A 25,704-nucleotide genomic window follows, 5' to 3' on the forward strand; every position below is an offset into this window, starting at 1 on the left:
CATTACTTTCAGAAAGAGTCAAGTAGGGACGACATTAATGTGGTGTAAAGTGCAGTGGAACCGGAACAAACGGCATCAAATGGCCACGCGACGTGACGCCGGCGCAGTTTCACTTTTCATCATGAGGCGGTGAGAGGCAAGACCTCGCGGTCCAAATTTCACAACAGCCACCGAACCACGCGCTGGGGTTTGATCTCACGTTGAGACACGTCCACTATTTGCTTGATTTCTACAAGACTCAATTCCTATTTTTAAAGTTCAGGGCAAAGTCTTAAACCAATATCCTGGTTCAAAAACCTGAATAACTCAAGGGCCAAGTTCAATCGAGACCGTTCAGTGGAAACAGTTTAAAGCAAATCGGCCTTGTCAAGAGGGCACTAAAGAAAATGAAAAATTAATGTCAACACCCGCACTCCGTATAAGTCAGTGGTTGGTATTTAAAAAGGCAGTGATTGAGGAAAACCTGTTGCACGGGGCCTTGAAATTTTAGTTATTTCGAAAATCAAGGGGCTATACACTACACCCACATATTAAATTTTCTATTTCTATTCTGCAGAATTTTCGCCTTCGTCATCTATTGGATCATTAAAAGAGATATCTACAAATTGAAATCGAATCTCCTGATGACTCGGGACGTTTGATACTTACAACGTATTATTGTGTTCTCTCTTCCGATCATTGTATCTGAGATAAGATAGAAATTGAAATCGTGATTTGAACAATATTTCGCAACACGGGATTGGGCCATGGCGAAGTGAAAGTTCCGATTCTCGTTTTCTTTTTTCACTGTCTAAGAGTCGTAACAGATTTTGTAAAACCCCCAAATTCTTGAAGTAGAGAGGCGAAGACGTGTAAAGTTTGTTAGTACCTACGTCGTGAATTAACGAAATTCAAAGATGGCCGCGGCGCTTGGCGCGGTCGCCGTGTGACACACTGACCTAGTTTCGAAATGGAACGGCACTAGAAAAGTACCGCATGCAGCGACACCGGTGCCGGCGGGCTCTGTAAACAGAATACCAATGTCTATTGTATTGTACTGGACCCAGACGACACCTAATTGAGGTCAATGAAAATATTGCAAATTCGACTTTTTAATGAAAGTTATAGAGACTCCAAGTAAGGAGAATCTTTAGCGACTATAACATACAAAGGCGTAGAAGAAGAGTTTCTTATAAGGTCAAATGACTTCTGAAGGAGTGGGCGTGGGTAGCAGGATGCGTGTTATGTTGCAAGCGGGTTGGGCTGCGCGCGTCGGCGGCCGCGCGCCGTCGCGCCGCCGCCTCGCTCGATGCCAACTCAATGTCATACCCTGACACCATGATGAATTGACGTAAGATTGAGACACACCATCAAGGTCACGCGGATTTTTATTACTTGTAACACATTGTTTAATTATCGCGTGAAATATAGCCATCATTACCTTCATGAAATGCATTGCGCCCCCCGAAATGATTTCGTCATTCGGAAATGGGCCAACTCTCATATATGGTAGCAGTTATGCGGAACTTCGTCAATGTCACTAGTGGTAGCTGACTACCAATTCTTGTATACTAATGAGCCGGTGGCACGGGCGGCTGCGGCCCTCACATTCTATCAGGTATAACCTGCCCAGCAACATGATTTAATACTAGGTACTTGTTAACTATAGTAAATGGGTTACGTCAAATATCAACATAAATATAAGAAAGCATAACCTAGTCTTTCGTATTCGGATAAGTAAAACATCAGAGAAAAATGTAGTTTATTGCAAGTAAGCACCTAACGCGTAATTCACAACAAACGTAGATTTAGCCGGCACCGCCTATGAGCGGTTCACATTCTGCATGCGTTTGCGCAACATGCAAAGAGAAGGCGCGCGATGGTGGGGGCGCACGGCACTTTCTCGTTGGATACACGTTTGCTTTCGTTGGCTCCGTGGAGGCCCGTTATCTCATTTGACAGGTGCAACTACGTCGCGTCGCCTAGAGAAAGTGTTACACAAATAATTATATTCCATATTATGCAAACTATTTAATAACCTTGTTTTTGGTTGAGCACTTCGTGCTGCTAACACATAAGATTCCCAACTCTCTTATTTTCCCTTTCATTAAATTGATTAAACAAAACAAAGGAATTCCTTTGAAATATTCTCTTAACCTTAGCCTTACCGGGAACGGAGGATTAGTCACTCAAACCGGCTCACGCGCGTCGACGACTTTCCACCGACCTACCTGCAGGTTATTCCACTGCGGGAACAAAAACTGTACAAAACGATCGTTCTCCGAAATTCAGAGGTTGAATAATATTCGGCGCAGACTAATCGCCCCTTGATTGTAGTTCAGCGGGCTGTGTGCTGTCATGACAAGGACTAATGTGCCACGAATGTTGCACGCTGGCACCAGAAGGTCACCTCTCCGCCCGGACTGTTCGCTATTTTAGGCCTTTTTAGGTTCAATGTTTGTTCTTCGAGAAAAACACGATACACAATAATTAACCTTTATGTCAAGCTGTGGAGCTTTTCCACCTCCAAACAAAACAAAAACCATGTTGTAAATAAAGCAAGAGTTTATGCAGTGCAAAAAGTTAGGTGTGTGCACGTTTGCCAAGGAGTCAGGGTAGAGTCACGCCAAATCCATCGATGACCTAATCGCCGGGTGCGCCGGGAGAGGGCAGGGCGTCCCGCGGTCGTGAGCTAGTTCAATCGCACCGGATCTTACTTTTTTAGCTCCGCAAAAACTGCTCTGACCTACCTCAACCGCTGTGCAAAAAATTTCATTAACTTCTAGACACCCACGTAATGGCCTAGCCACGACACGTCCGTGGTACATAATTTATCAATACGCAGTGTTATGACATTGGTGTGACTTTACTTTCGCGAACCAGTTGCTAACAAACAGATGACTATGCAAATGATAGAGATATAGTTGTGACAATGAATATCAGATCTTGCCAATTATAGAGCGAAATATCTCGTCATATGTAGAATAGTTTTAAACAATAATGCATCGCAGGAATGCGCACGATGCGTGTACGATGCAATGCGTTCGAAGGCGTCATCATGCGAATCGCATGGATCGTAAAAAAGTCACGGTTGCGTTGCAGACGTCGCGAAGTGAAATCGTCATTTGCGCCCGCGCCGCTCTCCAAAGACAGTTATGCTAACGCATCCTTTTCACTGTCACTAGTGGTCACTATCCATTAAGGCCCTCGTGTCCAAAACGTGGTCATGAGGCTAGCCAATTATTTTTTTGCACCTCACAAACCTTGATTGAAACGCTCGGCGTTATGTACTCAATTCGTGAGGCATTACTCAAATTAAATTCAACATTATGTCTTTTTTTTTCACGATTATTTTTATTTTTTCAAAACTTTCTATTGTTAGCACAGATGGAGGTGTTTTATCCAAGTCACGGAAATGCATGTAGGTAAAACTGTATGGTCAGGTGAAATGACATTTGCATCAGTTTAATAAACCTATAACAAACAACAATTTGCGTATAAACGAAACTAAACAGAAAGAAAGAATGCTTTTGCCGTTATTGTCTCAGAACAATTACGTAAGCGATGGTTGTGAATTGGTGAATAAACAAAATGTAGGTAGGTATCAGAGGCAGCCGGCAACTGGCGACAAGGTCGCTCTCAATGTTACGTGTGTACTACGCTGCTGGAACGGGTGTGTACAGCTGGCAGCGGCGCGGCAGCGCGGTGCGGGCGGGCGGCGACCGTGGCCAAATGATTCCACACTCGCCTCGCACACTCGATCGCTCCGTGCCCGACCGATCTGTCCGATACGACGACGCGACCATCATTAGACATGTGATGCGCACAATCTTCAGGAATTCCAATAATGTTCCCGAAATTCGGCGTGAGTAACGCGGGAGCGTGGGCGGAGAGTGTTACGTCATCCCATTTGAAGAAATTACGTCACAACGCTATTTGCGTCGCCGGCTCGCGTGCGCGGCACCGTGCCGGCCGGCAAGAGCGTCCCATTATCGTGGACGAGCCGCAAAGTCAATCTGCGGGCACCTGCGGTCGACGACGCCGCTGATAACGACCGCCGCTCACCTACACCTCTACAATGTTATCATCTATGTCGTAAACAATACCTACAACAAACTCATCGATTATCCATCTACAGGTTTCTAGAGTTCAATAATTTCGAGATTTTGTTATTGAAAGCATTTACTTATTTATTTCGGCTCAGATAGCGTTGTGAAGGTCGCGGTCCGGGTGAACATACTTTGTATCCGGGGTGCGTCTCTGAGCGGGTCGCCGCAACCACCTCCCGCTGAATTATTAAGTTACCTATATTATTATAATGACGTCAATTCGCGGAAAAAATCTTGTAGTAAATACGTTTATTGACGTACAGAATCGCTATGTGCATTTTCAAACGATTCCGCTTTCTATAATCTAAATCAGGCTAAGCTAGTAGAGTCACACGCTTAGCATAAATTAGGATCGTAAACAGAGAAACAAAAGCATCAATTTGCAGTCATTGGCCTTTATATGACTCAACACATAGTGCACAGTTACCGATAAAAGTATCGAAACCGAACCTTATACACAGGTGTTTATCACTACGCATAAATTCATTTGGTCTTTAACTTCACGGCTTTTAATAAAACTATTCAGTTTAGCAAATAACGATTATTTGAACACGTGTTGACGTCATAAAACGCGCGTGAGACAATATTAATTTAATATTATTAAATAAAATTTTCAATTCTTTGAGAACCACACAAATGTTTTTGAAGCTAGATACCAACCGTCTTGCAATCTTATTATTTTCATTGGTATTTAAATGACGTGACGTCGTAGCTAAAACTGCGTCATTTCTCGCGAACGCTTTTCAAAACAAGCAGCTCTCATTGAATAATAACACTTTATGACAGAATGATTTTACGATCAAAGAAAAAGTATTTCTTCAAACAGATCTCGTCTTCCCACCACCGTCTCAAATGAAGTGCAAACAATACATAAGAAAGAACGTTCAGTCCCAATTCGCTACCGTTAATGAAACAAGTAGATTAACATTACTTAACAAAAATAAAACAAAACTAGTTTGCACCGACGCTAGAGCACTCGAATGTAAAAAGTTCATTGAATGTGACTGAGGACGTCGACCAGGCGAAGATGAACGACCTTACTGTGCGAAGGTGACGAGGTGATCGTTCAGACGGGAGCACGAACCTCGTCCTTACACAATCCCAAAATTCTAGACTTCTATAATGCGTATCTTTGTGGGTCGCCGCCGGTTACGCAACGCGCGACGTCGACGGCCGCCGCCCCCCGCACTCGCGCCCCACGCGCCTCCAGACTCGAACTTCAGAAAGAGGTCAACAGTCTGTGTCTAGACTTGTTGATTTGCACCAGGACTAGCCAAATTACAGAATTCATCACCAAAACTTAGGTATTCGATTTAAAAATATATTATTTATTAAATTTTTCAAGTTGATGCTCGATGACACGTCTTCGCTGCACTATTTTATGTGTAATTATTGTATTAATATTTACGTATTAATGTAGTCATATTGCGTCGAATTATATATGCTTATTATTTTATTAACAGTTTGTCAATCCAGTTAATTTCAGTTACTAATAAAGACGTGTTTATCGACGGGCTATAAATCGATAAGATATTTAAAGAAGCAGAAGGCACGTTTCATGAAAATGGTTTATCGACGCAATCAAAAGCGTGTCATATTAAAATTACTTAGAGTAACAATTTCCTGGAAAAGCCAGTTACCGACCAATATCGATCCTGAAAATAAGCAGAACTGTAGACGCTTATAATAAAATGGACAAGTAAATGAGTACCTAAACGTGAAAACGCTGTTTCATGGTGACAATTACGTAATAAATATCTGTCTATGTATACCGCTTTATACGTAACTACTTACTTATTACGTGTGCTTCATGTGATTATAGGTACGTCTCTTACAATGTCAAATAGTCTACGTAATTAAAGGTTCTTTTGCACATTTTCGCACAGCCGACCTTCTTCATCCTACTGACCTTAGGGCATAGACCTCTCCTTGATACGCGGCGGCTCAGGTCGTCGCCTCAACGCCGCTGACTGACATTCGAATTCACTTAGGAAATTTCTAGACTGTAGTGAACCGTCTGCAAGTTTTGACTTTGTGTAACGCCCTGAAGTAAACTCAGTGATACGCTTTTTAGACTATAAGGCTGTTGCCTGTTATAAAGTTTTATGATGTTCTATTCAGATGAGCAGAACATCAAAGCAGTTAAAACGATAGAACCCTAGTTAAACATTTATCAAATCAAGAGGTTTCAACTTCGTTTGAATTGCAAATTAGATCTGAATTATAGGTTTAAAATTTACTTACTCATTCTTTCTTATTAAAGTTTAAACACTGAAAGTGTTCGAGACTGCGAAATTATTCACTGTTAACTACGCCAGAATAGCACACAAAACTAGGAGAATTTGAAAATGTATTAACGTAATTATTTATTATATATTAGTTTCTTATATTATTCTGTGATTCACTCCGACAGTTTTCATTTCATGTGTTCTTCTTAATCCTATTTTTAGAAAACGAATGGTTCACACATTTCCGTATACATTAATAAATTATGTTTATTTTTATTCAATTGAAAGTGTTAGTGGGTATGAATATTTATGTGTCAGACAGAGTCATTTTGGACATGTCATTGGTGGTGAAGGATAACCATTGATCATATGTTATACGCTTATCACACAATACTTCTGTGGTAGTTTGTGTACGAATTATGACGTCGTTTCAATTTCAATTAAACGTCCTGGTGGTCTTTCTTCTTTTGAAAGCAATTTCTAGAAATAAGCTGGACCGTTTGTTTGTCTGGAATGTAATCTATTTGTTTTCATGTGAATGTGTGTGTTTGTTGCAGGTCTCGCAAGCGCGGCCCCAGCAGCTCGTGCGACCTGGGGTACGGCGAGCGAGATGACCAGATGAACGAGTGCAACGCCGCCCTCGTGCTCATGTCGCTCAGCTGCTCGCCCAACTCCCCGCGCCCCAGTAAGTCACCTCGACGACCCACACACCGCCCCACAACGACCCACAAGCCCACAACACACTACACTCTTAGGTCCTAGTAAGTCTAGTTCGTCTTGATATAAGAATACTGACTATTTTAGACTGTATTTTTAGTCACAAATACGCCGGGCTTTACAGTCGTAAAGGTTATGCCCTCGGGAATCTATTAAGGAAATGTGAGAAATCTCTTTCATGTTCAAACTTAGAACTCGCATACGGATTTATGTTAAATCCATCTTTAACAATCTGTGGTCGTAAACGCCCACGCTAACCTTTATCACAAGATAATCTTGCGTAAGCCTCTGTTTGTCTCATCAAATCAAAAGTGCCATGAATGAAAACATTTCATTGAGTCGGAAAATTATCGTAGTCCGTCATCGTAGCTATCGCTACGAGTTCATTACAAAATCAGCCTAATCACCTAGTTGAGGTGTTAGTTAACACGGCATTTTAGGCTAAACTAATCAATTCGAACCGTATTACCGCCACTGTACGTAGGTATTATACGCAATTATCAGATAGTATTACGTCACTTCGTCATGCTACGCAGCTACGTAGTGCCGTGCTACGATTGGTCATCGTTCACGTTTATATAAGGTGTGAGGTAATCGAAAAATATAACTGATACAGTATTAAGTAAGAAATTAAACATTTAGTGGTACTTTTAAAATATTCAATGTTTGGTAAAAATAATCACTCTTCGTTATTCCTTGGACTATAAAAAAGGGTCTGCTCTGTTATACCTTTAGTTACTTAATTATAAAAAATGAACTTTGAGTGATAGCTGGGTTTTGCGAAACCAAAACGTAGATAGCGTCTAGACTGGCTGTCTAGACTGTGTCTAGACAGGTATTCGGTGTTACAGCTCTCGGGTTATGAGCTCCGACCAAATGTGCCACTTCTACAGAGAGCATATTTGATGCGGTCCTTTATTGACCATTCTTAGTTATTCTGCCGTGCTAGTTTGCAGCCCGCCTTCTCGTTACACCGCATTCTTAAAATTATGCAACTCGCATAACTCTACATCGATTTCAAGCTACCTCTTTGTTTCAGCTTTTAGTCCTTAATTTGCCTGTCTTAAGCTTTCATTACGTATTTGGAAATAAAGTTTAGTAAGAAATCTAACATTCTAGACTGTTCATTACTATGTTGTGACCCAGATTTCAATTAATATAGTCTGTTTACTGCAATAAACTGAAGCAGCAAGTGTGCATTCTCACATTACGCAAGAGCATAGAATTGCAGCGTCCCTGCAACGACTGCCGCTCGTAAAAGTTTATGATACATCTTCGGCATAGTACTCGTGTTGCGCGGACGCAGCGAGAAAATAGCTGTTCTTGTCAGTGAAAGTGGCCGGCCATAGTTCCGTTTCGTAATTTATTACATTATGCAGCCATGCTACTTGTAACGTTTAATTCAAATTAGAAATTTGGTTTCTTTTGTGTGTCTCGCACGTCAATGAGTGTAAGACTATTGATAACTAATTTGTTTTGAAACTTTTAAATAGCTAAATGTTGTCTTTTGTTGGTAAAACTTTGATCGCTATCGTTCATCTAGTCATAAAATTAAAAATTCAGTCTACGCAATCACGATATTGTCCACTTATTGAGATGAGCTGACAACCGTCGAATCGTCCTATCGTGACCCAGACACTTTTATAGCGCACGATCGTCAGTTGTCTTTTGTTCGCCAGCCTTGTTCTGCACCATTAGGCCTACATAACTCTATCTCATGATTGGCTTTTGACGGTGATTTGAATGCTGATAGAGTTGTTGACGTGTCGCAGGTGCATCATGGGGCGGGCGCTCGTCGGTATCGCCCGGAGCCAGCAGCAGCTCGGGCTCGTCATGGCGGTCTGGAACCCCCTCCCCGCCGCCAGCCTCCTCGTCTTTCAGCGACGAAGGAATCGCTATGGACTACGAGGACTTGCATCCACGCAAAAAGAAGGTAAGACCATCAAACACTTCTTCATAAATAATCGACTTTAGGTAAGCCCCTCAGGCAGCCTTCCATCTTTTGTTTTGCCTAGATCATGAACCTGATTAAAGTAAGCTCCGAGATTCACTTCGAGATAACAAAGGATCTTTGTGAATCTATAATGCTGTAAGGACAGACGGGTATGTCGAGAACCATAACGGGGTACCCCAGTGAGAATGAGTTGGACATTCCTGGTATAATAGCGCGTGCAGCCAGTCAGCCGAATTAGACCGTAACACAAAACGTGCTCGCTTTCAAATCAAGACATACATTACAATCCCAGCTTTTACTAAACACACCCAGTTCAATAAGTGTAGCCAACATTTCGTCACACTCTTAAAAAACTGATCATGTCAACAGAACTAAGATTGCTTGAATATTTTCGCAATTCTATAAACGATTTGCAATCGGGAACGGATGGGTAATTACTTTGACCACCAGTTGACTTTTATTTTGATTTCGTAACAAAGGTATTGTAATAAAAATATTATAAAAAAGCACTTTACTTATTCGCGGCAACCTCTTGATATTCTTGTTTCATTATTTTTGTGGAGGCACTGAACTTAAGGGCAAGGCAATAAAAGCCGCCTTTTACGATGACAGCATTTTTAAAGGCATGCACTATGCGAATCTAAATAAATCATGTGAGACAAGAACGACTCCGCCATTGTCCGCACGATGCGTGTGACGCATCGTGACTCACTGCACAATATTGCACTTCCACTGAAGCCGCTGATATTCTGCGACATTTAACTCGCAATGGCACCATAATCCTATTTTCTTTGTCTGTCCAGTGTGACGTATATCTACTGGCATCGTGACGGCACAGGCCAAGTGTTCCGACACAGACTTTCACTAACAAGACACCTGTTCGAAGGCGATTTAGTCGTAAAATGCCATTGTATCATGAGTAAAGGTACTACAGGTGCATAGGAGATTTCTATTCCTGGTTTCGTAAACCTGCCTGTGGGCTCTCGTTTTGCAATTTGCACAAGTACACATTGTGGTGAGCCTGCGCAGGTGTATAATGTGTTATTAATGTTGGTTCCTGTTTCTGAAACTGGTTTATTGCTCTGTAACTAAAACTTGTATCTTCCCTATTCATTTCATATTAGATTCGACTAGCTTTGCGATGGATTCTAGATCTAGAACATTCCAATGTGGAAATAATGATACTGTGAAAAGAGCACAAGTAATAAATAATAATAGAGCATCTTGAAATACGCGCGTGAGTCTATGTATTGTACTTGTGTTGTGTTGTATGTATGTGTGATTATACGATTATTTTCTGTTTGTTCCAGACCACGCGCGTAACACTAGTATGGAAATTAAATAATTATTTAAAGTAAAACGTGCAACCTTAGATAAAATCTACGTACGTTAAAGTTTTATTATCTATTATTCTATAGCCATGTCCGAGATAACAAGTCAATGGCTGATGTTACATAGTTTATTGAATGTATAGAAAACATTGTTACGACGACACGTGTCCGACGTTAACTGCGCTGGCGATAAATAAAATTATATAAGCCAGCTTTATAACCGGTACAGATGATTAGTGAAACTGCATGCGCTTACATGACAACTTGCTCACCTTCGAGTAGTGACATCGAGTCCAAATAAACCTTAATATAGTTCCACTGCAATCCCATATATAGCTAGTCGAAAAAAACTAGTTTGAGTCGTGCAATTGAAAAGTAAATTCATACTTCTTTGCCATGCGAGTTTTCTCCAGTAGAAAACCAATGTAAGGGTACCAAATGGCGTGCCGCCGCCTGCACAGAGTGCATGTCGTTGTAGCACATACTTATGTTTGTGATTTACGATCCACGTGCTGTTGGTTCACTGTGTCGTACAATGTCAAGGCACGTCGACCGCGTTATGCAACGCCATTGTAGAACTGTCATAAAACTGCAACGGTTACGACTGTTGTCTCTACCACCATATTTACCAGTGATAACTTAGCTGTGACAACGCTAACGACCCGCAATTTTACTCTAATAACCGTTCTAAAACAACAATCGATTAGTGAAACTAGAACGAATTAGTGAAGTTTGTTCGTTTTACATAAAGATTGCAATACGTAGGCGTCGCTACAAATTCTTCACGAGAGGTACTCAATCACTATTTGCTCTGTGACACAAAGATCTTTTGTTACGTAACACAATGACAGTTTTGTGGTCGTCTCAAAAACTGTATATTTATAGTTTTATTGCGTAATGGAAACTCGCCCACGCTCCGCGGGCGAGAAACAATTGGATCCTTGAAATTATTTAACGCCGCGATCTGCGATACGATTCTGCGGGGCTCAATGGCAACACCAAACACTGGTAGTACTCATTAGGTTAATTGTTTCGGCCGGGCCACGGCAGTTGTGTGAGGTTCGGACAACACATTTGTACATCGTAAGTAGGTCAAGCGGTTTCGGTGACTAATAAACTCCACGTACCACGAATTGATTGAACTTTGTTTTACAATGCTGTTTATGCAAAATACATAATGACCTACATTTTATTGAAGCATATTTTTCCTTAAACGGAGCATAACAAAGATTCTTCTTCTGAGTTTTATAATTGCTTCCTTCCTTTATTCCATCTAACAAGGACAAGGGCGTGCAGAGTTGTCAGTTTCAGGTATCGCAAGTAATGGTACCCCCGGCTAGTTAGTTGTGGTTATTGGCGTGCAAGACGTCCCAACCCACGCTTGGCTTAACCTTGTACAGTTGGCGGCTAAAGCTCGTGGGTGGAACTCCGCACCGGACGCTCGAGTTACTATTACCCACTCCACTTACATAATGCTTATTTACTCAGCACGATGATTTATTTTTATTCGTACAACAAACATCACGACTACTCTTTGTACCGACTGTGAGTGACGTAAAGACGCTATGTCGCAGCACTCCGATAGTATGTCAGTCAGTGAAGCCCTTCAACAACATTGTCAACCAATCTTATCAAAAGTTTTTCCTTCAACCACTTTCGACACAACTTGATAGTACAAAAAGTAATAATATACATTTTTCTTACTGGGAATTGCGGAGTAGTTCTATGTTTTCAAGGCACGATTGCACTTTTATAAGACGTGCGGGACCTTTTCAAGATTAAATCCTTGTAGTTATCCTTGTTACCCAACACCGCGACCTTATGTGGCGTGAGTGCATCGACGAATATCGAAATTCTGCTCATGCATGTGTCGTGTCGCCTACGCGCATGCAAGCGATCGTTGCGCGCTATTACTGGTACAACGCGCACAACGCTAAACAATGGTCAGCACAGACGCGGTGTCGCCAGGCTGAATTACCACTGCGTTGCCAACCGTCCTATTAGACTTAGTACAAATCCATGACGCACTTGACTGACGCGTCTCTTCATTAAACTATTTTTCTATTTCCTTTTACATTGCATAACAGGTGACGCTTCAAAAATGTTAATGCACGGAAGTCATATTTCGTCACTGTAGGAAGACCGTAGTACATCGCTGATTTATAATACCGGGCAAAATAATACTACCTGCTTCAATTGATATCCTTCAACACTTGTTGGGTGCCTTATTATAGGGATGTTTTTCTTCAGTACGTATTTAGAACTACTTTATCATTGAAAAGTTACCCAAGAAAATCTCAGAAAAACGGAATTGTTGATAGTACCCATACCGCCTCGCATCTGAGGCTTATCTATATTGCAAATAGTCGTCCCGGTTAATATAGTAGTATTGGTGACGGCGGGCAGTGAGCCCTCGGATTATCTGCGGGCGCTGACCTCACATGTGATCCGCGGAACCTGTTCCGCCGCCACTTCAGCCAGGCCACTGCCCACCCGTCTCTAGCCGGAAAAAGAAAAAATCTCATTACAGCGCTACGTCAACGGTCGGGTAACAATCCGCCTTAAAATACACCACAATTTTCAGAATTAACAGAAATAAACAAATCCATTCACACTAAGCCACAAGTATTTTTCCTTTATTAACAACAACAATCGTTTCTCTTCCGGCTTGCATATATATTATGCACAAACTCAGCTGCGGCCTTCACAAACGACCACACTTTTCATCACTGCGCTCCGTTGTCAAGTACAATGTTGTATTATGTATTGTGATGTACATTCGTTAGCAACTGACGCGAGTGTGTATGTCGATGCAAAATCTCTTGTTACCGAGTGAAGGAGTGTAACGTCAGCTACAGACCTTGGTTAAGGACACAGCTATTAGAGCGAAGCAGGGACCTTGAGAGCTTTCTGCATGCAATACAAACATCTATTATGTTCTATATACATATGAATAACCCACACAGCGAATCATCCTTGGATAGTCCAAAATGGGCTAAGCTGCCTAATTACAATGTGATTATCATGAGCTGCCATATTCAAATTAAGCTACTTTGTTACTTTGGTAAACATAGTCCGGGCACGAATACCTATTACGTAATCAATAATGACGAGAGTCAGCATGGTAGACTCAATAATAGTTCCCATGGGGCCCTTTGTTCTACGGAAAAGTGCACGGCTATAACGCGAGCCCGCCTGTCGTGATGTGAGCCGCCTACCGTTCCTTGCTTCATTATTCCGTTCCAAGAACGTATTACCGGCAAATGTTGCAGCTCGCAGCTATTATTAGTTACAGCAATTATTCTTGCATTAGGCATCGTCCTATGTGACACCAAGGCGTAATTGTCATGCGGAAATTAAACATTCAACACGCGTCAAAGATAAAGTCTTTATCGATGTTCGTCATAGTCCTAATCTGTGTGTTATGGAAATATAGTACGCGATACTCAAAACGCGGGCCGGTGCGTGCGCCCACGCCGTCGGCACCGCCTCCCGCTGACGTCGCCGACGACGGCGTCTATAGTAGGTACTCGTAACAATACCGAAGCGCATTGCATCACGACGCACGCGCACACGGAACGCGATCAGTTGCGCAATGCCACCGCTACCCCTGCATCTTCACGTGACCATCTCGCCGGTGTTAGTTACATGTTACGCAAGAAAATTACCTTTAAAGGCCATCCATCCATATTTGCATAGATGAAAGAAGTAAATCACCAACACGGTCTACAACACAGGCTGTTAAAAATCACGGCAATTATAAAACACTTGATCTGGTTATTATGCTTTTTATTGTTCGTCGATTATGTTTGGGAAGAGTTTTAATTTCTAAGGAATAATAACAAGACTCATAAATCATACGTTCACGAGGTGATTGGCGCGTGCATTCGACACATGGAGTGACGCTGAAATCTGCACGAGTTTCCATTATCGCGGCAAGCACACGTGTAACCTTCGTAATAAACAGTTGGTAAAAACAACAATCACGTAACAATAAGAACTAATGTGGCTTGCGTTACGTTAGATAGCGGTCGGCGAACCGATCCGCGGTGGCGATACAATAAGGAAACTATTTGGGAACGAGGCCGCTGCCAGTTGCAAGCTCTTGAATTCGCTTGACCAATGCACATTTCGATATCGCCTAATCAGACGCCGTCAAGTACACATTCCATTACAATCCCAATTAAAATTGCTTCATAAGTCAATTCTGTGTTGCGAGCTCTGGAAACTTCACAATCTCTCAGGTGTGTACGATATTTTCACAACCGACATTCAAATTGTCATATAAAGTCGTCAGTAGAACAATGGTATTGTCGATACAGTATTTAAATAAACAAACCAATTGTTCAAGGTAAAAATCAATCCATAATAGACTAGTAAAATGCGATAGTTGATCGTTTCAAAAGAATTTTGTTATAATAGTTTGTTTGGAGATCTTCCGTTTGGTTGGATTTGCACTGAATAGATTCCGATTTATATCAGCACATTTAAAGAAGGATGCTGAAGTAATATGCACGTTCCGCAAGGAATAACTATGAGGTAGTTGGGGAAAGGTCGCCACTGGTATTCGTGGTGGGGTCTCATGAGGCATGCGGCACGCGAACGCGGTGCGCGGCGAACAAGCCCGCGAAGTACGTTAGCCGCCGAAGGCCGTTTTATCGCGCTGATAAAATACGCCAATTGTTATCTACTGAGACGAGGACTTCCGCGTGCGCCTCACGGCCATCGTAATTGCTTAGATAATTATCAACGCTATTCACCATGCCATCGCTGAGGATAGGCGCTTCATTATGGAAATCGCACTGCAATAAAGCAAACATCTGCAAAACAAAAGGGCACACTTTGTAATAGCATCATTGAAAAATAATAATTATGCGGGCTATTAGCTGTGTGAATGATCACTGATCAGGAAATTACTAGAAGTTTTAGATTTGTGACTTGAACCTATATCATGCTCGATGAAATAGCTGACGCTCGAGTTTCGTCGTGTTCTATCTACGTATTATGTTTAGAGCGTGATAAGTGACGATAACACTTCTCCTGGAGATTAGAGCAAGCGACTGGCGCTCACGTGAGGAACAAAGACGAGCGCGTGCGCAACGTGACACCCCTATTGTTTGCTCAGCTTCAGCGAGACCTTGGCAATAACTGTTTGCTATTTCTACGTCCAACCACTAACTATTCTATTGAAAGAAAAACTACTCTACTGAGTCGTTCCGTTGTGGACGCCAGAAAAACTGCTTTGTTATGATTCTACTAAGCGCTCAAGGTTTTTGTTCATTCTGCGTGGTGGCAACACGCGTCCAAATAATGGTGCGACCTTCGCGTTCTATATTTACAACGCGGAAGACATTGCGGTACTAGAAGCGCGCAGATCATTCCCCGCTGTGTAAACAGTTAGGAGCGTAAATGGCAGGCGCGGAACTGGTTGTGCGACGAGCTCGGGCCAAGTCGCGTCGCGGGCGCACGCCCCGCACGCATGCCAGCCGACGCTCAGTATGACCTCCGCGTGACGATGGATTTGATAATTCCAAAGGCCCAATCTATTTATTGCCGTCCGGTTTAAGGTACTTACTAGCCATTACAACGCAGAAAAGTTACAGTACACGATTCTTAATAATTTGACATTTCCACCTTTGTCCTTGTCGCAAATTGTCGAAACTCGATTTTATTCCAGTCATAAATAGTGAATATTTTTAAAATTCTATTAGAATTTCTACAGTGACATTATCATTGTGCATTGCATAAAAAGGGGTAATAAGCATTAATTAAGAGGTAAAAGCCGTGCGTAACCTGCGGAGTAGTAAATGGTAATTTATGATAGTGTTGAGCATCCGGTGGGTGGCGAGTGGTGAGTGACCCAGCTCGTATGACCCGTACCGCTACCCTGCGTGCGCGCCGACAACGCACCGGCTTTGTCAACCTATTACGAGGTAATTTAAAACTCATTACATAATCACCGCGACACTGGGCCGATAATGAAGCGTTTTGTTTGTATGCTCGATATTATAAGCATTATCACGTTTTTAAACAGATCTATATTAGGTAACACGTCATCTTACTGACCTCGGATGCTACGCAAAATAGTGTTGCTATCTTGATTATAACACGCTGGTTACTCAATTCTAGGTGATCAAAGTCCATTGCGTGACGCTGCTTACTCTCCTATATAAGATTTGTATATCTTTTTATAACTGATTTAAGAAAATCCAACATCAGGGATCGTATTTATGATGCGACATTGGGTACGCTGAATATTTCCACCAATTAAAGAAAAAATAGAGGAGCAGGTTTGTATTTAGAACATGTGTGCAAGCGCTATCTAGTTGACAGTGAACCAAACCTAGCGGCGCGCGATTATGATATCAAACTAGGTCGGCGATGTGTGCCGCGTGCGCAATTGATGTATACTTGTTGTCCCAAATTTGCTCCTACTACATAACAGAATTCACGTTATCGCCTCAATTAAAAAAAAAAACTATATCGCTGACAATTAATACGCAATTCAATAGCTGCTGCCGAAAATTTATAACCTGTGGGGAAAATAAACAATATCCCCCACGCTATGCGTTATAATATCACAGGATATAGCACTGGGGGAATGTGATTCAACAAACCAAAAAAAGCTCTGTGTATTAATAGAAAGAGAGATTCGATGTGTAATATTATTGTAGAGATGCAACGCTCTTGTTCGTGTTGAGCAAGTATGTACAATGATTGGATTGAAGTCGGTGCGTTAAGGACGTTTATTCTGATTTGGAGCGATTTACAAACGCTACTTAGTGATTGTACTCATAGAAATTGAGCAACGACATCCTGAATGTGCCCACATGCTCGACAACAGAAGGCCTAAACGTTCGCATTCATTGGAGCATATAAATTCTCCGAGCTGTCAGTCGAGTGGCCACAATCGACGAGCTCGATAATTATCGATCGGGTAACTAGAACGGCCTGTAATAGCTCATTCAAGTACCAGGATCGGGTTGTGCAACGAAAATAGGTTAGATACACAACGACCCACTTGCATTCGTACATCGAATTGTATTGTACCTATAGGGCGACGACTCCTTTGTTTCAACGTGAACTGGTCGATGTCACATTTTATTTCATGTAAATTTGATATCGCTTTAAGTGTAAGTACCTACCATTTAAGCTTCAATGGAAGTCTAGTTGCAAGACTTGGCCCAGTGAAAGCTTTTCTTTGTTTATAAAGTACTTAACATGAAGGTTGAACAAAAGTCTTCCTCATTCGGTGGTAGCGTCACTTCATAGCGCGCGAACTTCAGTGTTGTTGTCTTTCTATCTCGCTCTAAAGGTCATCGCCCTGCACTCCCTCGTTCTAATAACCCCACTATACTATACCGCGACAGATATATCTACTTTTTGGAGTTTCACCATATTGATACTTATTTCGCTGTTGGACGAAATTCGCTAATTCCGAGAAGGTGCCATAAGGTTCAGTTACCCTAACGTCCTTGGTGCGGTCAAAAACACGAAGCAAGAAGACATTGACCAGCGCAGCGGGTCCATGCGGTCGCGGCGGCCGCCCCTCCACATTGGGCAATTACTTCCACACCTTGAACAATTAAAACAAACAAAGGAAGTAACATGCGTGTCGCACTACTCGACACTTGGGTGGCAATTACCTATGCATGATCAAAGATATTATCTTTTTGCCGGTCACACTTTCCTTGCCACCCAATTTGTTTTATTAATTTTCTGTATTTTTTTGGCGCGTAGGTACTACCTACGCCGGCGCAGTCGTTATTCATTTTCAAGAAATCAGGGATAATGATCGACAGTAACAAAGGGACGAACTAAATTCATGTTTCTTGACATAAAAGTGCACATCCCGTAGCCGCGTAGGCGGATAGAGGCAATGCGTTTTTTTAACCGGCACAAGGGGGGCAATGACACGGCGGCCGGGGCACTGGCCGTTCTTGACAGTTCAAATGTTTACACACCACATCTCGAAGGATCACTCGCTCCATTCTCACTATTCCATGTTAGGAATATGTGTAGGTACTTTATACGAGTCTCCGGTGAAGTCTATTGATTACCGTTAAAAGTTCAATGACGTCATAGGAAAGCAATGTTTATTGTCAAGTGTTCTTTGCGCGCCCCATTAAAATTTCTAATATGGGATTAGAGATAAAACGGGAGTAGTTAAGTCTTTGTGTTATTATGGGCTGTTTTGAATTGTTGAAGAATGTGTCAAGATACGCAGTAATGACAAAATTACGTAGAATGCCTGGGGCGAGTATCGGCGGGAACAATGGCGCGGCGAGTTCATCACACGCGATAATGAGTAGTCCCGTGGGTTCAACAAACTCCCCATTTTACGAGAATGTAAAGTGTTGTTGATTGCGACTCGATGTCACGGCGTAGTCGGCGCACACGCACAAGATTAGCGAACTAATAAATCGCGCACCGCTCGAGATCCTACTGCCAAATTTTGTTATGATGTCACCTCGACACCCACCTTACAGTTACATTGTATAATAAGTACTTTAAATAACACTGATTACAGTTCTGGTAAACCAGATTGACAAATAATTTATTATACATAATAATCTACCTACTGTTTCACTTACAAAAATATAATATAATTTATGTTTACTTACTAAATAGAGTCAAAGACTGGCTTAGTTACGTTTATTAATTTATCAAACTTAAACTCTATGTGTTTTAGACCTACGTAAGTATGTGAACTGGATCAAAATAACGATTACTTACTATATTGGATCCATAAATTTATCTATACGGCTACTTGAGACTAAATAAAAATCGCCGCAGGAGGTTAGAAACTGGAATCGGACGGCAGAGTGTAGCGCTGAGAAGGAAAAGTGAAACTGTAACAAGTCAGAACCTGCTGGGGTCGCTGACCAGGCCCGCGAATGTAGCCCCGCCTGATCCATCATTACCCGCGACTGCCGCCGCCGCCACCGCCGCCAACCCGCCACCTCCCTCGCTGTGACTCACCTACTTCACCGCCACCACACCACGAGCTTTTTATTACATTCTAATTTGCAAGTTTACGAAATATCCAAGCTATTTTATTCTTGACCTATGCAGATCATTTAACTGCGTTATCTATAAATATGTTTACGGAACTGTGAAGCAACAGGCTATCTTCCAGCCATCTCTACATCGCACGTGCAATTATTTATTCATTTGCATTTTTTGCGTCATTTCCATTATCACGTATATTTTATCTGATCATTTCTCAGACGTGAACGAACATCTGAGAATTTATATGACATGTTCACAGACTTTTAATACTTTAAGAGGAGCAGACTTAACGTATCTATGGAATTGTCTGCTCCTATTAAATGTCTGTGGACACTTTGCATAATTGTCTTTGAACTTGTATACAGATTACTGAGTTATCTACTTACGACACTCGGAGTGATCGTGTTCGGTCGAGGTGCCGGTAATGACGCACGTCATCGCCACGTCAAGTGACGCATTCACCTTTGGCATCATCACGCACTGCTCCCGCGCTAATTTGTTTGGGTATCATTCATTCCCATTCTATTATCGTGGAAAACTTTAGTTTGTATCCAGATTTTCCTCCTTTCAAATAATATTAAGTTATAGATAACTATTTGCATAGCTGTTTGATCGCAATCTGTGTTCATGATAAGATGTGGCGGAATATAATTATGAATACCTACACTTGCCTAGTAAACAATATAATACGAGTAACCACTTCTAGAAATATTAGTTCGATGCCGGTAGCAGGTGAAAGGTGATCCAGAGTCGAAGCTCGGCTAAGCGCAACTTAACGAGAACATTCCCGATAGTCCCAATCCAAACAATAGTGAACATCATTCCCACAATGAGATGAGGCGAATGAACGCTGCGTAGTTTCTTGCCTCCGCATTTTTCATGTGTTCGTATGCAGTGCGTATGTCGGCGTACCAAGTGAAAAACATGAACCGGAGGGTGTAGGCACCGCGCCGCAGGGTGCGAGGGGAGTGTTTAGTTCAGCCCCGGGTTCAACGCATCCACTCGCCACCTGTAGGATGGATATAGGTACCCTGTTTATGTTAAACACTTACCCATTCCACAACATTTCTTTGTTTAGAAATAAGGTCGCTATCCTATTTGGTAAGAGCTCGGGTTACTATTGTTCAATCGGAATATGAGTCCGGCGTGATTCAGTCTTTGTACGGGGCTGAAATTTAACTAGCCTCAAAATAATTAAATATATTAAGTACCTATAAAATAAACTACCGCCAGCTTTTTATTCTGCCAGATAGTCATACTTGACTATTCCTTTCAACGAAGCTTCGTTGGCATTGTTTCGATAAATGGACTGAATTTTCGTAGAAAAGATTATGTTAACTCAATTTCGTAAAGTCGCCGGGGGGCCAATGGCCAAAGTAAGAATTGTAGTAAGTATAAGGGTAGAGCGAAGCCATCGCTAGTTCAGTGACCCGCAGCAGTCCCTTGCCTCCATGGGGTGCACACCGCAATGACGCGCTCTCGCTCGAGGCATAACGCCATCTCATCTAAATTTCTTTGTGCGACGTTTTGTCAATGACTAACTTTCATCTTTGAAGTAAACTTCCACTGCACCAGTTTAAAAACATTATTTACCTAACGGGCTGTTTGGCGTTTTATCTTTCGCGGAAACGTCTAAAGCCTTTTTTGAAACAAACGATTTAAGAGGCTTTATTTGTAAATACATTTGCCGGTCGACAAACCGTGTTTTGAATCGCGGCACCCAGGCCGGCCACGTGACCAGCCCCCGCCACCCGCGCGGCGTGTGCACGGTCTCATTCTAATCAATCACACCACGACTTCTATAATATACCTACCTACCTAAACACCTTATTACCTCTACAGATGACTTTACAAGTACCTGTTCAGTTTTATCGTAAAATCGTAATGCCCAAGAAACTAAACTCCAAAATATCCTAATGCAAGAATGGAAAGCAATAGTTTGGTACCTGCTCCGCTTATTTTTACCTACCAAGAAGCAACAAAGACGACTTAGCAACTTAAGCAACAGGCCTATCGTGTAAAAAATCTATTGTAACGGCAAAGTAGTGCGATGTAATTTGTTTTCTGTGTGTGGGTGTGTTAGAAACACTCCGACTTGCGTACTCGGATGTCTTGCTTCTTTGTTGATATAGAATATTGTGCCTCTATTTTACTACGCAATAAATATGCGTTCTACTCTGAACCGGCGTGCGTGTATGAAATGATTGATGAATGTAGATGAAGCAAGAGAAGTGTGTCAGGAACGAAGCAAATGAAATTCCATAGTCTCTGCTTACCCCGTAGGGAAATACGTATACTTAGATGTGAGTTTATGTATGTAGGTAAATATGCGTATAATATGCTAAAAAACGTAAACGAAACATACATAATATAGTATAATCGAGAACTAATCAAGTTAACACGAATACGTAATCTAAGTCCTGTCCTTGTTTGTCTCTTTGTTGTGCGTAATGTTTACAAAGCGGAGCAAACACCACTGCTCTTCGTAGAATGATGTCGTCAATCTCTCTATGCGTGTAGAATAAAGCTCTACGTGCATAGTTAGGTTGAATATGAATACTGCTCGTGTGCCGCCAAGTGGTAGGTACCGTGATAACCGGTACGCACACAGCGCGCGCCGCGAGCCGGCCGGCTCCACGCAGTAGCTACACGCGCCCGAAAACCGCGTCTTCCACCTCCGCACCTAGTGCTAGAGCGAGATAACACGAAAACAACTTATCTGACCGCGTACGTGAAGTAAATAAGGAGAAGGTCACTTCGCTGAGACCGACTTATGCCCGCCCGCGAGCAAAAACGAGACGCAATGAAAACAAATCAATATCATCTCGCGTTTCGCGGCAGAGTGAGACGGCGAAATAACAAACCGGCATTTTGTGCCGGTTAGTTTTACATACTGTGGCTAACTGGAATTTGAACCTTAGTACTGCAGGTTAAAATATATAATCACGTGATATGATTATTGTTTAGAGACATAGAACGTAATAGGTAGGTAGGTAGATAATTATATTCTTGATGGAAGTTCCCGTTGTGAAATTTTCTTTAACTTCATAAGCTTTTTGTTTAACGAACTTTAAAAGTAACGCCGCGCTGCCGCCGCCGGTGGTTCGTGTAAACTAGGTCTCTTCTCTATCAAAAAGCGGTATGGATGAATGAAATGGGGCTTTAAAAATTTTAACTGGCACAGGAAATGCGTTTTATAAAATTAAGTATTGCATGGAGATACAGTTAGGTGCCTATAAGAGTTGCGCGTGCGAATGCGGCATTTACTGCCATGGGTAGGCTGATTTACTGCGGCGACACGCATAGCTACACTTGGGTAAACTTTTTATTCACAGCTACAATTTATATTCCTAAGACCTGTTAGATACTGCAGTACCCACAGGTTCATACCGTTATTCATTTCCTTGATATTTCACTTGCTCTACGTACCTACGGTGTTTAATGAGTCATGTCTTACCGTTTTATTCAAATGTTAGTGATAACCAATTCCGCACAGCGTTCTCTCTTTGTATTGTGCAGTGGACAATTTAAATTATTAAATTGGCAACAATTAGAAGTATCGCGCGAGTAGTTGATAAGTAGCATGCACGCGTTATTGGCTGAGCTCGCGTCAATGCCGACCCATTAATTCAATGTGCCGGCCGGCGAGACCGGGCCGAGCTAGAAACAAAGAGTTATACGAATGCAGTGTGCACTAGCTCCCCCCATCAGCGTCGCTATGACCTCATCCTCCGCCGCTCCCCCCTGACACGTGCAAGAGCCGGCAACCGAAAACATAGCTAGAGCGGACAAAGAGCCCAAGTTACGCAGCTCAGATAAATGGTTTGACTGCTACTTTTAGCAGAATTAGGTCGCAGCTCCCTCCTCCGAGCAAACAGCGCCAGCGGGCGGCGCGGCGGCGGCGGCGTAGGCGGGCGCACACAGGCGCAGTGCTGCACTCTCCCCACTGCACCGCACACTTGCAGCCGCGCGGCACGTGTAACGTGTGTCTACGGCACACCATCGCCCGCAAATACATAGCTATTAACAAACTGAACTAGCATTTTCTGTATAATGCACTTCTGTTTTTATTGGGTAGATAGCGTCTATTCAACGCCAGTAATTTGCGTCGTGGCTTTGTTTTTGACAGAGCTTTCGAGCCACTTCCTGGTAGCGTTCTTATTTTAAACTTCTATTTTAAATTTACTTACTTAAACCGAATAAAATCAACTCGATAATAAGTTAGTAGTATGGGTTAGTGGTCTTTGCTAATTAGATTAGTAACGACTCGTGTGTGTGCCACTAATAACGCGAGCGCTGTTTATATAATATGCTCCACAAAAAGTATACGAGCGCGAAACATATATTGTGATATCAACCAGGAGTTATCGGAACCAGAAAGTGGGTCAGTGGTGCAGTAAGGGAGGCTCCCTCCTGAAACTCCCCGCGCGCCCTCTGCGCGAGGGCACGCCATTCAATATTAACATTACCTACATACTACACCGGCACGCCACTAAGCTTAATACCGATAATCCCTTAAGTATATAGAAAAGACGATGCTGCAATATTATAACTGCGATTCTTACCTACGGTTCTTATAGCAATTCATGAGTCTTCAAAGGTTAATAAAAACACCAATGTCAAAATTATCTGCGCACCGAAACGACTTATAAATGACGGGTAATTTTCAAACTGCGAAGCCTCACTTAGATATCCTTTGACGTAGCGGTCGAAAGAAACGAAACGTAATTATCGGACACTTTCAATTGACATTCACATCAGTGTATAGAACGTGTTAACATTTTGACAATCACGTTGTGATTTTGCGTTCTCATGGCGTCGTCAGGGCGGATTTCCACAAATAGCCGCAAGGTTGAGGGGCTCGATGACGGTGAGCGAGCCGGATGGTCGACGCGGTATCGATCCAGATGCGGCGAGAGATTCCAAGGACGAACAAACGAACTTCTACTCACGTCAAGGCTATAGAGCCGGGATTTCAGATACTGTAAGCTACAGCACAACTGCCCCATCCATTAAACAAAATTTTACAAACCATGAAACATTCTAAAAATTAGGCGCACCGTCACAAATCTTACAAGTCGAGTAATAGCCCGTTTCCATATAGAGGCAGGTCATTTATGCGTCATTTGCTTTGTTGTGCAATGATTCATGTAACGTCATCACCGTTAAATTGATGACACGACTTCGCCGAGCCCGCCTTCGGATTCCAGTGAAACGGGTTTCAACGAAATTCCCGCTTCCTTCGATAACATGCAATCAAAATTCACCGCGAGTTTCATTGTCATGGCGCATGTACCTACCGTGATTTAATTGATCATAAAGTAGTGGCCGGCTAAGACAAAGAGCTCAACCTTCGCAGACCACCCTTGGCCGTGGTGCTGCGACCTAGTTGACGCCCCCCCCCCCCCTGTGCCCCCCTGCCCCGCCCCGCGACTGACCTGACCTACTTCTGAATGCACTTGATATAGGTATGCCTTCGTATCCAGGCGCGGAGAGACAGAACTCCCGAGTGCGCAACCTAATTTACTAGTCCCTGACATAGCTTCAACATGTTCGACCTATTTATACTCTGCCTGGATTGAGTGGATCTCCTATGCACTTACCTATAGATTAACAACGCAGTCGCTAGTCTTTGCTAGTATTGACCTCCTTCCTCTGAGATAATAGCAAATATTGACGCCGGTGTTTATACACCTAAATATATTGTGTGTAAACTAAATTGCTGACGACCCACGTGGGAGCATTAGTCACGAAGTATTTGTAGCGGTGTTATAATTAACGTTGAAGAACATGGCAACAGGACGGTGTAACTGGCAGCTCGGCCCGGGTGGCGGGTGGCCGAAATAATGTGGCATTGGCCAGAAGGTCGCTGCAAAATGTTTGGCAAGCCGCGTCGGTCGCGGCCCCGATCTCTCCAAACGCCAATACCCACCAACATTTATGCGCTTGAATTACATGATCAGTAACTAAAATGCATCTATATAATTAATTATTGAATTCCCTCTCAACCTTCGCCTCACGGTGCGTAGTTAAATAAACAAGAAACAGTAAGTATAGGTAAACTAACCTAGCCTAACTATTATCCTTTCCAAAAATAACTTTATCGGAAGCATTTCCAAGGTTTCCTTTTGCCTTTCACACGTTCTTAATAAAGATTGTCATGTGTGTTAAAATGTACGTGCAAATATAGGTACAAAAACTGAAATAAAGATGCACTAAGCATACCTAACGCTGCGCAGAGCGTGCGACAACGCAAGGCCACGAGTTAGAGTCGCTTCCGCCTTCACTACATCATCGCTTGAATTCATTCGATATTCACCAAGGAAAAGTTTACCGACATTCCTCGTGTTGCGTAAATTCGTAATTTCTCGCTT

General features: G+C 42.5%; 1 protein-coding gene across 2 annotated transcripts in view; it reads left to right on the forward strand.

The window, feature by feature from the left end:
• LOC126381797 (zinc finger protein 704) overlaps window positions 1-25,704 on the forward strand; it is a 52,106-nt gene that overhangs the window by 17,226 nt on the left and 9,176 nt on the right. The window contains exons 3-5 of one of the 2 annotated variants that reach the window (XM_050031283.1): window positions 6,874-7,001; window positions 8,806-8,966; window positions 10,298-10,315. In XM_050031283.1, the coding sequence (XP_049887240.1) occupies window positions 6,874-7,001; window positions 8,806-8,966; window positions 10,298-10,315 (307 nt within the window). The remainder of the gene's footprint in view (window positions 1-6,873; window positions 7,002-8,805; window positions 8,967-10,297; window positions 10,316-25,704) is intronic. The other variant, XM_050031284.1, reaches the window with a different exon arrangement.

Source organism: Pectinophora gossypiella, chromosome 3 (genome assembly GCF_024362695.1).
Source record: "Pectinophora gossypiella chromosome 3, ilPecGoss1.1, whole genome shotgun sequence".
NCBI classification, from domain to species: domain Eukaryota; kingdom Metazoa; phylum Arthropoda; class Insecta; order Lepidoptera; family Gelechiidae; genus Pectinophora; species Pectinophora gossypiella.